The 15238-nt window shown below is 43.7% G+C and overlaps 8 protein-coding genes across 8 annotated transcripts; 5 read left to right on the top strand and 3 right to left on the bottom strand.

Annotated features, from left to right (window-relative positions):
* Positions 1-70: 70 nt before the first annotated feature.
* V1514DRAFT_326450 (uncharacterized protein) lies at positions 71-1522 on the top strand. Its single transcript, XM_066926805.1, has 6 exons — positions 71-280; positions 382-473; positions 529-561; positions 622-922; positions 995-1136; positions 1197-1522. Exons 1-6 carry the CDS (start codon positions 131-133, stop codon positions 1466-1468), a joined length of 990 nt encoding a protein of 329 aa, XP_066785002.1. The 5' UTR covers positions 71-130; the 3' UTR covers positions 1469-1522.
* On the bottom strand, positions 1484-3100 carry V1514DRAFT_290150 (uncharacterized protein). Its single transcript, XM_066925292.1, has 2 exons — positions 2869-3100; positions 1484-2801 (listed from the first exon to the last, which is right to left on the bottom strand). The coding sequence occupies exons 1-2, from the start codon at positions 3067-3069 to the stop codon at positions 1620-1622; spliced, it is 1383 nt and encodes a 460-aa protein (XP_066785001.1). The 5' UTR covers positions 3070-3100; the 3' UTR covers positions 1484-1619.
* Positions 3101-3307: 207 nt separating this feature from the next.
* On the top strand, positions 3308-5174 carry V1514DRAFT_326446 (kinase-like domain-containing protein). The gene is made up of 2 exons (XM_066926804.1): positions 3308-4495; positions 4575-5174. Exons 1-2 carry the CDS (start codon positions 3717-3719, stop codon positions 4969-4971), a joined length of 1176 nt encoding a protein of 391 aa, XP_066785000.1. The 5' UTR covers positions 3308-3716; the 3' UTR covers positions 4972-5174.
* V1514DRAFT_326445 (LrgB-like family-domain-containing protein) lies at positions 5086-7434 on the bottom strand. Its single transcript, XM_066926803.1, has one exon. The coding sequence runs from the start codon at positions 6949-6951 to the stop codon at positions 5245-5247; it is 1707 nt and encodes a 568-aa protein (XP_066784999.1). The 5' UTR covers positions 6952-7434; the 3' UTR covers positions 5086-5244.
* A 658-nt stretch (positions 7435-8092) lies between these two features.
* On the top strand, positions 8093-8536 carry V1514DRAFT_318385 (uncharacterized protein; the record flags this gene model as incomplete). The annotated part of the gene is made up of 3 exons (XM_066925886.1): positions 8093-8138; positions 8199-8307; positions 8383-8536. 3 exons carry the CDS (start codon positions 8093-8095, stop codon positions 8534-8536), a joined length of 309 nt encoding a protein of 102 aa, XP_066784998.1.
* A 181-nt stretch (positions 8537-8717) lies between these two features.
* On the bottom strand, positions 8718-10236 carry V1514DRAFT_326440 (uncharacterized protein). Its single transcript, XM_066926802.1, has 2 exons — positions 9102-10236; positions 8718-9041 (listed from the first exon to the last, which is right to left on the bottom strand). Exons 1-2 carry the CDS (start codon positions 10146-10148, stop codon positions 8823-8825), a joined length of 1266 nt encoding a protein of 421 aa, XP_066784997.1. The 5' UTR covers positions 10149-10236; the 3' UTR covers positions 8718-8822.
* A 181-nt stretch (positions 10237-10417) lies between these two features.
* On the top strand, positions 10418-13055 carry V1514DRAFT_326437 (P-loop containing nucleoside triphosphate hydrolase protein). Its single transcript, XM_066926801.1, has 9 exons — positions 10418-10584; positions 10645-10722; positions 10779-10843; positions 10905-11161; positions 11223-11988; positions 12046-12147; positions 12201-12366; positions 12422-12748; positions 12814-13055. The coding sequence occupies exons 1-9, from the start codon at positions 10455-10457 to the stop codon at positions 12915-12917; spliced, it is 1995 nt and encodes a 664-aa protein (XP_066784996.1). The 5' UTR covers positions 10418-10454; the 3' UTR covers positions 12918-13055.
* A 743-nt stretch (positions 13056-13798) lies between these two features.
* On the top strand, positions 13799-15110 carry V1514DRAFT_346407 (isoprenoid synthase domain-containing protein; the record flags this gene model as incomplete). The annotated part of the gene is made up of 2 exons (XM_066929267.1): positions 13799-14896; positions 14949-15110. The coding sequence occupies 2 exons, from the start codon at positions 13799-13801 to the stop codon at positions 15108-15110; spliced, it is 1260 nt and encodes a 419-aa protein (XP_066784995.1).
* Between the last annotated feature and the right edge of the window lie 128 nt (positions 15111-15238).

Here is a 15238-nt window from a genome sequence, read left to right as displayed (position 1 = left end):
ATCTGCATACATGTCGTGCGGCTCATGGCATCACCAATTGCTTATCGGAGACTTTCCTTCAACCAAATGCTCTTGTTGTCCCACGACTAATTGTGAATATATTTCCTTGGAACTTGCTTGCTTTGAAATAATGCCTAATTCAGACCAAGTGTTGCCGATTGTAGATATCACATCTTCTTCAGCTGCGCAGCAGGTCTACGACGCGGCTACTACTTTGGGATTTTTCTTTATTAACGGCACAGACTTCACGGCGGACGAAGTCGATAACATTTTTGCGCTGGTACGTAGAAAGTAAATTTCTATTTTTTTTTTTTTTTTTTTTTGGATATATGAATGTTGATTGCTGTGTTTTTTTTTTTTTTTTGTTTCGTGTATAAACAGTCTAAATCGTTTTTCGCATTGCCCTATGAAGAAAAGCAGAAATTTGCGATCCAAAGTCACAACCGAGGATATTCCCGCATGAATAAGGAAAAGTAAATTAATTTTTTTTCATTTAATTGCTACTTTATACTAATTCCATCGGCGTAGGTTAGATTTGAGCACTAATGGTGATCCAAAAGAGTATGAAAAATCCAAGATTGTTTACATACAAGCAAGTCATAACACTCAATTTTTTGTCAGGGCTTTTAATTTTGGTCAATTTGACAATGATGGCAAGCCAATTCAATCATTGCCATCAATTTTTGCGCATAACGAATTAACCATCGCCAAGCATGCTCAAAAATGTCATGCCACTTGCAACAAGGTTCTTGATCTGTTAGCTGAAGCACTTCAGATCGATCCTGATCGTGGAGGCAACCAATGGTTTTCGTCAAGGCATAATTTAAATCAATATAGTGGCAGCATTTTACGATTTTTATACTATCCGGCACAGGACGACGCTGATTTGAATCATGTCCGGGCAGGCGCGCACACTGACTATGTATGGATTCATGCCGAAACAAGTGCAAAAAACTAATGGCAAGTAATTTTTTAACGCCGAAATGTCATGTAGGGATCGGTTACGTTGTTGTTTCAAAGACCGGGCCAGGAAGGGCTTGAAGTTCGGTCGCCCGTTACTGGAGAATGGCTGCCGATTCCAGCCCTTCAAGCAAGACATGACAAATCATGCCCTCCTATTGTGGTGAACATTGCCGGTAGGTTATTTTTTTTTTAGGGGAGTACTCCGCTCTAATGAATGATGGATTATTTTTTAGACCAGCTAAGCTTTTGGTCCGCCGGTGTGCTGAAATCAGCATTACACAGGGTCAAGTCTGCTGAGACAGTCCAGGCAAGAAGGCGTGATCGATATTCGGTTGCATATTTTTGTCATCCGGCTGATGACACGTTACTGGAACCGGTGCCAAGTTTGGTCATTAGTTCAGTTCAAGATCGAGGACCGGCCGATCCTGGCAATCAATACAAGGTCTTAACTGCTGGAGAACACCTTGCCAAACGGTTGGCGGCTGCGTACGATTGGGAAAAATAATTTTTTTTTTTAAATTTCAAAACTTGCAATCAATTTATTTTTATTAAAAAAAAATAGCATATAAAAAAAAACGCCTTTCCAGTGTATCCATGGTCATATAGTTAGTTCTATAACAGTATATATTAAACTCATAGGCAAAAGTGTCTCCTTTTTATTCTGATCTTTGCTCTAAAATTGTTTTACCTAATGAAACTTGAGCAACACCATTTTCAACGGTGTAGATGCAATTCCCGCGAAGGAACGTTTTCTCAACCACACCTTTCAAAGACAGGCCCTTATATGGAGATATTTTGTTTTTGAATTGAAGGTTACTTTCGGAAACCGTAAATACTGCATGGGGATCAAACACGATAAAATCAGCGTCCGCGCCTTGGGCAATCACGCCCTTGCGGCCGAGCAAGCCGACTTGCCTAGCAGTATTTTCAGTAGTCCACTGTGAAACTTTCGCGAGACCTATTCCGCGCTTGCTGGCTTCGGTCCACAAAATTGACAGGCCGAGTCCGAGTCCGGACACGCCGCCCCAGGATTTGAAAAAATCACCGACTTGGAGATCCTTAAGCGCGGGCGTGCAAGGTGAGTGGTCAGACACGACGGTTTGCAAAACGCCGGATTGCAAGGCATCCCAAAGCGCGTCTTGATTTTGCTTGTTCCTGATGGGCGGGCAACATTTGTAGTGAGTGCCCTTATGAGGAATGTGCTCAGAATTTAACGTGAGATAATGGAAGCAAGTCTCGGCAGTCAGGTTAATGCCGAGCTCGTTGCGTGCCTTGGCAAGCAATGGCAAGGTTTGGGCAGATGAAATGTGGACAATGTGCAGCCTGAGTGATTCCTTTTTGTCGCATTTCTGGGCAAGATCGAGAATGGTCTTGATCGCGGTGGTTTCGTACGAGTCGGGCCTGGAATCCAGAAACGAGGCGTACGCAGTCGAATCAGCGTCGGCAGCCACGACGGCCTCGCCATCGGATGGCAGCATCTCGGCATGAAACATGAGCACGGACGGCTGATCCTTGAGCACGTCGATCGCAACCGCAATGTCGTCAGGTTCGACAGCCGGGAACTCGTCCACGCCGCTCTCAATCATGAAGCACTTGAACCCGCGCACGCCGGCATTGACAAGCGGCACGAGATCGGCTTGGTTGCCGGGGATCACGCCACCCCAGAAGCCCACGTCGACGTGCAGCTGCGACTCGGCAGCGGCCAGCTTTGTGTTTAGATTGTCGACCGTCGTCGTGGGCGGGATAGCGTTGAGAGGCATGTCAATCACCGTGGTGACGCCGCCTGACGCAGCAGCCCTGGTGCCTGTCTCAAAACCTTCCCACTCGGTTCTGCCGGGCTGAAAGAAAAAAAAAAAAAAATTAGCCAGAGACAAAGAAAGCAAAACGTTTTTTTTTTTGGCATACCTCGTTGAGATGAACATGACTGTCTACCAGCCCGGGCAGAATGGTTTTGTTTGAGTAGTCATGGTATTCTACTGTCGCATGTAGCTTGTCGACAATGCCTAGTTCGACCTTGCTAACAACGCCGTTTTCGACAAAGATGGAAGCAGGCACGAACTTGCCGTTGATCAAGACGGAGTTGGAAACAAACACGGCAGCAGCCATTGGAGGCTAGGAATCGAGATATTTGCGGACAAGGCCATGCAATGAGAGATGGACTGGCATATATATATAGATATTATAATGGCGGGCCAGCGCGGGCGCGGGCGCGGTGATGGCCGAGGCAGCGATAACTAACTACTTAGTGAGAGAGTTGGAGTCGACGTCTATCAGCGCCGGCTCCACAAGGTCCCACAGGCCTCGTCGCCATCACCACCTGTAAATGCAACCAAGACCGAGCGAGCGATAGAGTCCAAGTAGACAAATTAACATATATATATATATATCCGCATGGCACTTGGCGCACGTTGCTGCTGCTGGCTGTAGGACCGACCGACGGCCTGGCGTGGACTTGGCCCCGTCATGGCATCATTGGCCATGCCTTTGTGATATCAAGCACGGCCTGGCGGTCGTGAGCAGGTGTTTGCAATTGTCATCATGGCCCGTCTCGTCTCGAATAAATCAACGTAAGCGGCGAATTCCGGCGCCTGTTTTGGAAAACTCAAAACGAGCTGCCCGAGCGCGGAGTCGACCAATGTGTCCTGTCCTTCGCCCAACATCACACAATCAACGTCCACCGAATTGACCAGCCATCCATCATCCTTCTTCGCTCTTGCGACCGTCAATTCTGCTCAGCACAGATCTAATTGCTCATGCAGCAGGAGCAGCAGCAGTATCTACAGTCCCAGCCCCAGCTGGCACAGCTGGATCACGCCCAGCCGCCACTAATAACTCCATCGGCGGCAGATCAGGCCGCATCATCACATCCACCTCAACCACAGCAACAACAGCAACAGCAACAACAACAACAACAAGTTCAACCACAAGTTTCTTTCAATTCATCTCTTCTTCCTCAAAAGTCAACCGTCACTCGTGGAAAATATAAAATCTCTGACTTCGACATCAAGCGCACTCTTGGCACCGGCTCGTTCGGCCGCGTCCATCTGGTTCGATCAAGATACAACAGCCTGTACTATGCCATCAAGGTCCTGAAAAAGGCACAGGTTGTCCACATGAAGCAGGTCGAGCACACCAACGACGAACGGAAAATGCTCAAGCTTGTTGACCATCCTTTCTTAATCAGGATATGGGGTTCGTTTCAGGATTCGCACAACTTGTTTATGGTCATGGACTACATCGAAGGCGGCGAATTGTTTTCACTCTTGCGACGTTCGCAAAGGTTCCCCAATCCCGTGGCAAAGTTCTATGCTGCTCAAGTCACGCTAGCTCTAGAATATTTGCATGGTCACAATATCATTTACCGAGATTTAAAACCGGAAAACATATTACTCGATCGAAAAGGTCACATAAAGATTACTGATTTTGGTTTCGCTAAGGAAGTACCGGATGTAACTTACACCATGTGCGGAACTCCTGACTACATCGCACCGGAAGTCATTGCCAGAAGGGCATACAACAAGTCTGTCGATTGGTATGCATCACATGGGAAAACAATTAATTATTCAAACTAACTTTTTTTTTTTTTTTTTTTTTTTTTTCCTCTCCAAAAGGTGGTCACTAGGAATCCTCATATTCGAAATGCTCACTGGGTATACTCCTTTTTACGACCAAACTCCGATGCGCACTTACGAAAAAGTCCTGCAATGCGATGTCCGCTACCCTAATTACATTCTACCTGAAGCTCGGAATCTATTGCAAGGTTTAATCACGCGTGACCTTACCCGTCGCCTGGGTAACTTGGCCGGCGGTGCTCAGGACGTGAAATCTCACGTGTGGTTTAGTGAAGTCGACTGGGAACGAGTTCTTGCCAAACGAATCGATACTCCATACGAGCCTCCGATCAGTCGTCCTGGTGATGCAAGCTTGTTTGAACGTTATCCCGAGGAAGAATCTGATTACGGCATTCAAACCCGGGATGATTTTGGTCATCTTTTCCCCGATTTTTAGAAAAATAATATTGTGACAAACAAAGAAAGAAAAAAAAACAAAAAAAAACAAAAAAAAAAAGTTCATGTGTTTTGCAGCTTTGTACTTTGTGTCATGTGCGAGCGGATGAAGTTTTTTTTTTTTTTTTTTTTTTTTTTTTGTTGTTGATCAGTGCAGAATTTAATAATGTTTTATCTATTTTTGTGTCGGTGGTCATAGCGGTATACAAAGAAGAAAAAAAAAGATTTTTTTTTTAATATTAATGACAAAACTTTGGACAAAGAAATTCTTGATTCATGACAAGCCGACCATGTTTCGAATCACATGGACAACAGGATCAATCGCACTTAATACAATCAAGGTCATGCCAAACACAACGAAACTTAGACTACTAAGCGCGCTTGCCCTGGGGTCAATCGTTAATAGGTGAGCCGTGGCCACTGCTGATGAGTTAATACCCAAAGTTATGCCTCTGGTTAAGTAATCATCTTCACGAATGCGCAACCATTTAAGCAAATACCCGCCAATGATGACGCCAACAATGCCAGACAGGATCGCAGTGACGGCCACAAGGGATTGCGACCCGCCGAGTGCGTTCACGACCGGAAGTGCGAGCGCCAACGTGACACTGCGTCCGACAAACGCGAGACTTCGTTCGGCTGATATGCCAATGGCGTAACATATCGGCGGGTAAGCGAAAAATGTGATAAACCCTACCAAAATGTTGGGGATCATGATCACCGTAAAATGCTTAAACAAGTCATCTCTGTATCGATACATTGGCAATGCCAGTGAAACAATGCTAACGTCAAGCAAAGTTTTCAACATGTCGCCCGCACCCGGCAACACGTTTTTGTACTCCGGTACTCCAAACAAGTTAATGTACGTCCGTCCGGTACTGTACGCATGCAATCCCGAATCCAAACTAGTTCGGTGCCTGGCTGCGGCAAGCACAAAAATGCCAAGAATCGTTAAACCTGAGCAAGTGAAAATAGGATGCACGAACCGTCGCCAATTGGCTGGCAATCTCAAGCCGATAAATAACATTAACGTCGTAAACGTGCCGTGAGCGATCAACGTGTATCCGGTCACAAAATACACCGGCAATCCAACTGTGAAAAAAGTAAACGTATAAAGAAACGTGTCCCAATACTGAGTAATGTTTAATGCAAATTTTTCCGCACGCGGTGAAGGCACGCCGATTAAGAAACGCTTGGCCGGCAGCCGTGGCGATTTATTCTTAGACGAATTTGCAACAGAGTCGCTGGCCAATCCAAAGACTTGTGAGTTGATGGGACTGATATTACTGGGTTGAGCACGTTGCGCGTCTCCGGTAAGAACCGCTTGAACAGTGTCGATAGACTGCTGCCGCGACAATTCAGCACCACCATACTGACGTACCATCTGTGACGCGGCAGTTGAAGTCCGAGACATGCGAGTGGGCGAAGTGGTAAGATCACTCATGCTTGTCAGGTCATCATCAACTTGGCGGTTAAAATCTAATTCCGGCCTGGTCAGTGTTCTCCCCAGCGGTGGCGGGTTTGCCGGATCGAACGCGGTCTCCGGTCGTTGAAGCAAAATCGAATCTGCAACAGATTTATCAGCGCTCGATGCCGGTTGCAAGCTGCTGCTGATGCGGGTTAAATCTTCCAATTCAATGCTGGACGAGCCGCGCGGTTCGTCTGACGGTGGCAGTTCCTCTGCCCGTTCAATCAGGGCCCGCTTGGACACGTTAAACAGTTTTTGCAACCCCAATACTAAGTATGCCGTGATGGCAACCATTATCACGTAGCCGATTATAAACACGGCAGCAATCTTGCCCACTTCGGCGCCACCGACGCCCGGTGACAGGGGCAGCAAAACGAACGACGGCGTGAAGAACGTGTTGATCCATCGCAGGGCCCAGCCGAGCGGCACGTCAATAACCTGAGTAACTAAGGCAGTCCTGCGGGCGCCAATGGTTGAACGTAATGCGAGAAGAAAAGCAAACAAAAGCAACATGCATATTACCGAGTTTGGCAGGTTGACAGTTCCCAGCGAAATTAGGCGGTGCACTGCGTACAGGTAAATCAGCACAATGATGATGCCGGACGGCACGAGAATAAACGATCTAAAGAGCCTGTACGCGTTTGTGCGGGCAGCCTTTGCAAAGTCTCTTGGTTAATACGTTTTTCTACCTTTCTCATTGATCCGTAACCGCAATTGTTTGATTAACCTACAATGACTACCGCATTGAATGAGTCAATGCCTAAGCTAGTGAACGTGTTGTCGTCTTTCTGTGCCATGAATGACGTGTATTAAACCCTTAAAAACCCATGCAGATCGATCATAAATCAACGTAATTTAAGAACGAAAATGAATACTCGTTCATGCGTATAGTAGTATATCGGATTTCGTTTTCGAATTCACTGCGCCGAATATTAAGCTTTGAATACATATTCCCGCACGATAATATCATACAAAAAAAAAAAAAAAAAAAAAAAATTCAAACAAATGGTTACAAAATAAACATCTACGTAGTAAATATGTATTGTCGTTCATGAAGAGGATTTTGTAGGAGTATTAGACAAATGCTTTCATATACAGATATCGTGATTAGTACCAGCAGACCATGCAAAGCGCCTATTCAAAGATTTCCTATTTGACTCCTTCGCCATGCACTCAGAAAATGCATACAAGTACGATACAATACAATACAATGAACTACGTAGTTCCCAAGTCTGTTGGAGATTAAAGCCATCTGCAATTTGCATTTTCATGAAATACCTTTTCGGGAATTCTGCGGCACAAAAAAAAAAAAAAGAGCGTCATTCGTATTCGTATAGTCTAATACGAAGACAACCTTCCGAATCGAACATGAAACCGCTAATAGAAACCATGGCACGGTAATCGTATCCACTGACCACTGTATCAATCGTTGGCAGCGACCAGGCGATTTGCTGCCGCTATTGCATTGTTCCATTTCATGAGTATGACGTAACATGTCTCTTGCACGAGTCACCTGCTGGGGACAAGCCGCACAATAATCATGTCCCCGGCCCGGGTGGTGAGATTCGATATTTATATATGAAAAAGCTGGCTGGCTCTGCTACGTAGTGGATATTCGGATTGCTGGAGTCAAATACCTTTTCTTTTTGTCATTATGGATCCTATGTCGTCGGTTATTGTACTGATACTGACGCTTCTGTGTAAGTCTTTGTTGCGCAAAGTTTTGTGATTCATGCTCAGGTGCCTAATGCATAACACAGTTCCTCCAATAGGCGTTTTGCTCTTGTCTGGTTGTTCGATTGATTTTGCAATAAACGTGGGACTGACATTACTTGGTTATCTGCCAGGACTGCTGCATGCTCTTTATCTGTAAGTTATATATTATTGCCCAAGTGGTTAATGCACGGCCGATTACTATATATTGATGAGCTGACGTTGATTTAGTGAATACATATATTACAGTCGACGTGAAGACGCTGCTCATGGCAGTCTTACGGTTGATCGTGCACCTGGAATTTATTCTGATGTTGTTCAACGTGGAGGGTACAAATCACTTCGCCGAGTCAACTCACATGACACATCTGCTCAATCACATTAATGAATGATGAAGTGTGAAGTTTTTGGCTTTTTTTGTTTGTACTTCTATACAATCGGTGTTACTGGCTTTGTTTTTAATTCCCAACGGGGTTTTTATTTGTTCTTTGTTGTGTTTTTTGTTTGAATTTCTCATGTAATTCTACTGCTGGCATATTATTTTTAACCTTTTTTTTCATCCAGTGTTATCATAGAGAGAACAGCGTTGTTGTATGTCACAATAAATTTTCTATAACATGATATGTACAATCTTTTAAAAAAAGAGACAGGCACCATTGCTTGCTAATTAACTAGTTTTTCTTGACGGTTACGCCGTTGGCAAACCGCGACTTTTGAAAAATATTCTTCAAGTCTCTTGCGCTTACCGATTTCGAAATAAATTGTGCATACTCAGATCGTGCCAGTGGTTCGGCCATTTGCTTTTTTGGAACTATAGGATAATAATACCTCAAGAACGCATTTTGCACTGTGGAAAATGCGGCGGACGTGATCCAGTAAAGTACCATGGCCTAATTTTTGTCAGTCAATTTTTTTTTTTTTTTTTGAAAAAGACAATACAGTCAACATACCGCTGGTGCAGAAAATGACACGCTGACAAGAATAAGGCCACCGAGTCTGCCGACAAAGCCTAGGATTGAGCTGAGCGCAGTCGTGTTTCCAGAAGTAAACTGCCGAAACACGATACCTTCGGACACAAATTTCTCAATGTTATAAAACGTTAACACGCTTAATGCTACTGGCAAAATCAAATATGGATCTGCCACGTCCAGGTTGGGGAACCATAAGGCGCCCTGCTGGGTATACGCCATCGGGTTGGCAGCATCCAATCCGGGCATGGATTGTACCGGCAACGTGCGATAATGATAAACACCTCTACTACCAACAAACAAGGTAACCGTTTGCGCCACTGCTACCGACAATGACTTTAACGTACTAATGCCAAACTCTTTGCGAATCTCTTTCTGATTATCTCGTACAAAATCGGAAAGTAACTTAAAATTATCCTGTCGTTGTTGAAGGCTTAACTTTGTAGGGTCAACCCCTTTAGTCTGTTCGGGTTTTATCTTTGCCGGCGCGGCCAACAGCAATCGCTTAGCCTGGCCTTCCCTCACTAGTGACTGGGTTGATCGACCCAGCATAGAAGCCTTGGACGTTTTAAACCCGTTTTTCTTTGCATATATGGCAATCGGGAACGTCATTACTAATCTCAAAAACACGGCTCCAAGCGGAATCACGTACGCAAAAGACAGTCCGGTGAGTTTTTGAATGCCAGAGAAAACTTGATACGACGCAGCACCGATTGATGATGATGCTGTTATGATGTAATCAAATAATGCTCTGATGGTTTCAAAGTCAGACGTTAAAAACTCAGCAATTGAGTAGCGTGCGACCTGTTGATGATTGATGCCCATGGCCAGCGTGGTTGCATGGTTGGTGGCTAGCTGCGGGCGCCGAGGTTGCAGGCCTCCACCGTTTATTGATAGTGTTTTGTATGACATTTTCCTTGCTTGTTGTTGTTGTTGCAGCTGATACAGTTGAATTAATCTTTTTTTGCTCAAGCAAATATTTCTCGGTCGGCTTGTTATCCGCCATATTTGATATGCTGCTGTGCTCATATTATTGAATGACGAGGTTATAATTTCGATTTTTTGCTGTAACGACTGTGGTATTGGCCAAGAAAACCTTTTTTCAAGTAATCAGTTGAAAAAAAAAAAGATCAACAAATTTAGATCTTACTGCCTCAAATCCTAGGTCTTCTGCCTGAATGAGTCGTAATTGCTACGTATATAGATTGGAGTTGAAAAATCGATTTATCGCTTCTTTCGTTTCGTTCGATGAGTACCCACGGAGTGTGCGGCGCTTACATTAAATAACAAATAAAACTGCCAAAATCAACAAAAAAGAAACGGAAACTAGCAAAAATGACAAGTCTTGATGACATGGCATCAGATTGGGGGTCATACCAGGGCCTTAAAACGGTGTCAGTAAGCGATCAATTCAAGCATGCATCAATTCAACGGCAGAGGGAGATGCTCCCAATTTATCGGCATCGTGAGCATTTCTAAACCAATGCAGGATTATTTTTACTCGATAATATTAACAGTAAATTAGGGGACTCGATAACTTATTTGATTGAATCTACACAAGTTGTTATACTAATTGGACACACTGGATCTGGGAAGAGTACTCGTAAGAAACCTGGTTTGTCTTGGTTCACGCAATTGGATTTCCTAATTAATATTTAGAACTGACTCAATACCTGCACGAGGATGGATGGACTAAGGACGGCAAGATTATTGGCTGTACTCAGGTATGTCATAACAGTACAGGACCTGTTAAAAAAAAAACTGCTTTTCTCATTGATAACAAAGCCTCGCAGGGTGGCAGCAACTTCCGTCGCGCAACGCGTGGCTGAAGAAATTGGTTGCAGGATTGGAGAAACGGTTGGGTATTCGATCAGGTTTGAAGATACGACAACCGAAAAGACAGTAATTAAATACTTGACTGATGGAATGCTTCTGCGCGAGCTAATGATTGATCCGCTGCTCAGGCGATATAGCGTGATCATGATTGACGAAGCGCATGAAAGGACTATTTACACTGACATTCTGTTATGTGTTTTGAAGAAGTAAGAAATGAAAAAAAAAAAAAAACTTATTTGATATCAATCTCTCTAAATATACGTACAGGGTGATCAAGAAGCGCAAGGATCTTAGGCTGGTTATCTCATCAGCAACAATACAAGCTCACGAGTTTGCCAAATTTTTCGGTGACAAAAGTCAGATAATTAGTATTGAGGGCAAAATGTTTCCGATCGATGTTCTTTATCTTTCCGAACCTGCTGAGAATTACATTGAAAAGACAATACAAACGATATTCGATATTCACATTGAAGAACCGGATGGCGACATTTTGGCATTTATGACCGGCAGAGAAGAAATCACAAAAGTGTTACAGGCAGTCAAAGATCGTTCGTTTCATGATGAATCATCAGTCCGATTATTACCACTGCCGTTGTACAGTGGCCTAAGTCAGGACGAACAAAATGCCATATTTGATCCTACACCTCCAAATACTCGGAAAGTTATAATAGCAACCAATATTGCTGAAGCAAGTGTAACGGTGGATGGTGTCATATATGTGATTGATTGCGGTTATGTCAAAGTTCGAACATTTGATCCGGCAACAAAAATAGATTCTCTGATAGTGACGCCAATATCGAAAGCGTCGGCCGTGCAAAGAGCCGGACGAGCGGGGAGAACAAGGCCTGGCAAATGTTTTAGAATTTACACTGAAACGTGTGCGAACGAATTAGATGAAGTTTCGAGTCCCGAGATTCAAAGGTCTAATTTGGCCATGCCGATATTGCAAATAAAATCATTAGGAATTGATAATATCGCCAAATTGGATTTTGTCACACCTCCTCCTGTTAACCTTGTGATAAACGCATTAGAGGTAAGAAACAAAAAAAAAAAAAAAAAAAAAAAAAAAAACTCACAATTGACTCAATAGTTGCTGTATTCTTTGAAAGCTTTAGATGATTATGCAAAGTTGACAATTCCGGATGGCTTAAGAATGGCTGAGCTTCCTCTTAATCCTATGCTTTCCAAAGTTGTAAGTAGACCTTTATGATGATTTGAAAAATAATGAGCCTGACCTGGACATAGCTTTTGGCATCTGCGTCATATGGTTGCACGGAAGAAATTTTGACAATTGCTGCAATGCTTACCGTTGAAAATGTTTTCTATAAGCCTCGTGATGAAGTCAAGGCCGCGGATGCTGAACATCGCAAGTTTACTGTCGAAGAGGGTGACGGCCTTTCGCTGTATAATGGTATAATTAAGTTTGCTGTTTTAGATTGGAAGCCAATTGCTAATAATATCAAAAGTATATCAAGAGTTTGTAAGGTCAAAGAAATCGTCCAAATGGGCCTACGACCGATACCTGAATAACAAGTCACTGGTCAAAGCAGTAAGCGTTCGCAATCAATTGGTAAGGTATTTGCAAAAACTTGAAGTCAACGTGATCAAGAGCTCAGTGCCAGCGACCGCAGACATTGTGCGGAAATGCCTTACCTTGGGATATTTCTCTCAGGCCGCGCGCATGCAACCTGATGGTTCGTATAAACTTGTTGCCGCACAAGACGTTACGGTTTGGCCTCATCCTTCGTCAGTAATGTTTAACCGAATCGCGGACTGGGTAATATTTACAGAAAGTATGTATTCTATTAAAAAAAAAGATTTTAGTTTCGGCTGTTAATTGCTGTTGAATTTTTTTTAGTTGTGGAAGTAAACGATAAAATTTACATTCTCGGAATAACCACGATCGAGCGGGACTGGTTGCTTGAACTGGCACCAGATTATTATAAAGTGAAAAGGAGATAATAAATTGCATTAAAAAATTAAAAAAAAAAGCTTGAATTAATGGAGTTTGGATTTTGGATAACTTTGCTATCCATTGAAAGGCATATTTGAAGGTAGCGAATTATTTGTATATATATTTAATTTAAAGTACAGTCAAATCTAAATTTTTTTTTTCGCCTCGTAATGTTGATAGTTTAAGCATTTTGATTTTTTAATTAAATTGTTGAATGTGTAATATATTCTCTTTTGTCATCATAATATTGTTACGGTACTTTGGCTTAATTAAATTTCGGGTCCAGCGAAATTTGACGTTTCGTCCGGAGATCATCGGTCTGACCCACGGCGTAAAAAATCAACTAACCAATATTACAATATACAACTACATGCAAAAAAATAAAATAAAATAAAAATAGGAGATTCATTGTGTCCGCAAAACACGCTGTTTTAACTTTTTTTTTGGCAAGGCAAGGCAAGGCAAGGAAAAAAAAAAATTAAACGACAATATATTGTTGTTTTGAGTTTTTTTTTTTTTTTTTTGGTTTTTGGGCCGGGGAGGTTGTGGTCATTATCACGCAGAAATCGTTGAAACCATGACGCATCGGCAATTAAGTTCAGTCCAGGTCCAACGTGGACTGGTTTCCCGGACGTTCCAAAATTCGTTGCTGGGAAGCATATCGTCTCATCATGCACATACATTCATGCAACGGCAGGGACCACGTAGCAATACGTGCATCAACAAGACCAACAAGACCAACACGATCACAACCGGTACTGATTTTGCAAGAACACTGCACTCGGTTGCTCGGGAACGTGCTACGGGCTTGCTGCCTTACCCTCAACAACACAATGCATTAGTGCAAGCCCGGAATCGGTCCGGATCACCATCCGGTAACTGTCAAATCATGCCTGCAAGCACATGGTCGTCGGTTTTGGCTGCCACGGCCAAGCTTGCTGCTGCGCCCACGCCGGTGTCATCACGACCGGTTGATCAGGCTCAGTCTGAGGATCAGTATTTGGATCCGTTAACGGCTGTCGCGGTGGAGATGAACAATCTTACTGGGAACATTCGAAATTTGTTGGGATCAAGGCACTCGACTCTCGACACGGCGGCAAAATACTACGTGCAAAGCGAGGGCAAACACGTTCGACCGTTGTTGGTGTTACTAATGAGCAGGGCCACGTTGCTGGCACCGAAAAGCGAAATCACTCCGATTTCGTACGAGGATGACGTGAATCAAAGTTTCAGTCCGCTTGACATTTTGCGAGACTTTAATCCATCGCAAATTTTTTCCACGATCGCATCGAAAGTGACACCGATCCGGGGTGCCACTCCGGTACCGGTGTTTGATAAGGACACTGGTATATTGTTGTCACAAAGACGACTAGCGGAGATTGTTGAGATGATCCATGCCGCGTCGTTATTGCATGATGACGTTGTGGACGAGTCCGAGTTGCGACGGGGTAAGCCGTCCGGTAACATGGTTTTTGGTAATAAAATGTCGATCTTGGCTGGTGATTTTTTGCTGGGCAGGGCATCCGTCGCGTTGTCGCGATTGCGGAATGCTGAGGTCATTGAACTTCTTGCTACCGTGATTGCCAACCTGGTGGAAGGTGAGTTTATGCAGTTGAAAAATACTGCCACTCAGGACGAGCATACGGGTGTGGCCACGCCGGAAACATTTAATTATTACTTGGAAAAAACGTACCTGAAAACAGCCAGCTTAATGTCCAAATCTTGCAGGGGTGCCGCGGTATTATCAGGAGCCCGGGAAGAGTTTAGAGACATGGCGTACCAATACGGACGAAATCTTGGGTTGGCGTTTCAATTGGTTGATGATTTGCTTGATTACACGGTCACCGAGTCAGATTTGGGAAAACCGGCCGGTGCTGATTTGCAACTCGGGCTCGCAACCGCGCCTGCTTTGTTTGCCTGGCAGACATACCCGGAACTAGGTGACATGATCAAGAGAAAGTTTTCCGAGAAGGGAGACGTTGAAAAGGTATGTATAAACGGCTGACTTCATATGTATTTATATTAATCTAAAGTTATAGGCAAGAGAACTAGTTCAGCTATCAGATGGAGTTGAAAAGACCCGACAGCTTGCTGAAGATTACAGCATTAAAGCTCGAGAAGCCATTGACGAATTCCCTGAATCGCCTGCGAAGGAATCGCTCATCGACATGACGTATAAAGTCCTGGACCGAAAAAAGTAAAAAAAAAATTGGCTGTGGGGAGGTTTTAAATGGAGATGCACTGACCCAGATCCACAATTTTTCATTCTCACTTTATTCTTTTTTTTTTTTTTTTTTTTTTTGGGAGATCGGATTAAGTTGAAAAGCAT

Source organism: Lipomyces japonicus (genome assembly GCF_038497905.1).
Source record: "Lipomyces japonicus strain CBS 7319 unplaced genomic scaffold V1514scaffold_7, whole genome shotgun sequence".
Lineage (NCBI taxonomy): Eukaryota > Fungi > Ascomycota > Lipomycetes > Lipomycetales > Lipomycetaceae > Lipomyces > Lipomyces japonicus.
The sequence above is the reverse complement of the archived record's forward strand: the minus strand, read 5'-3'. Positions and strand labels throughout refer to the sequence as shown.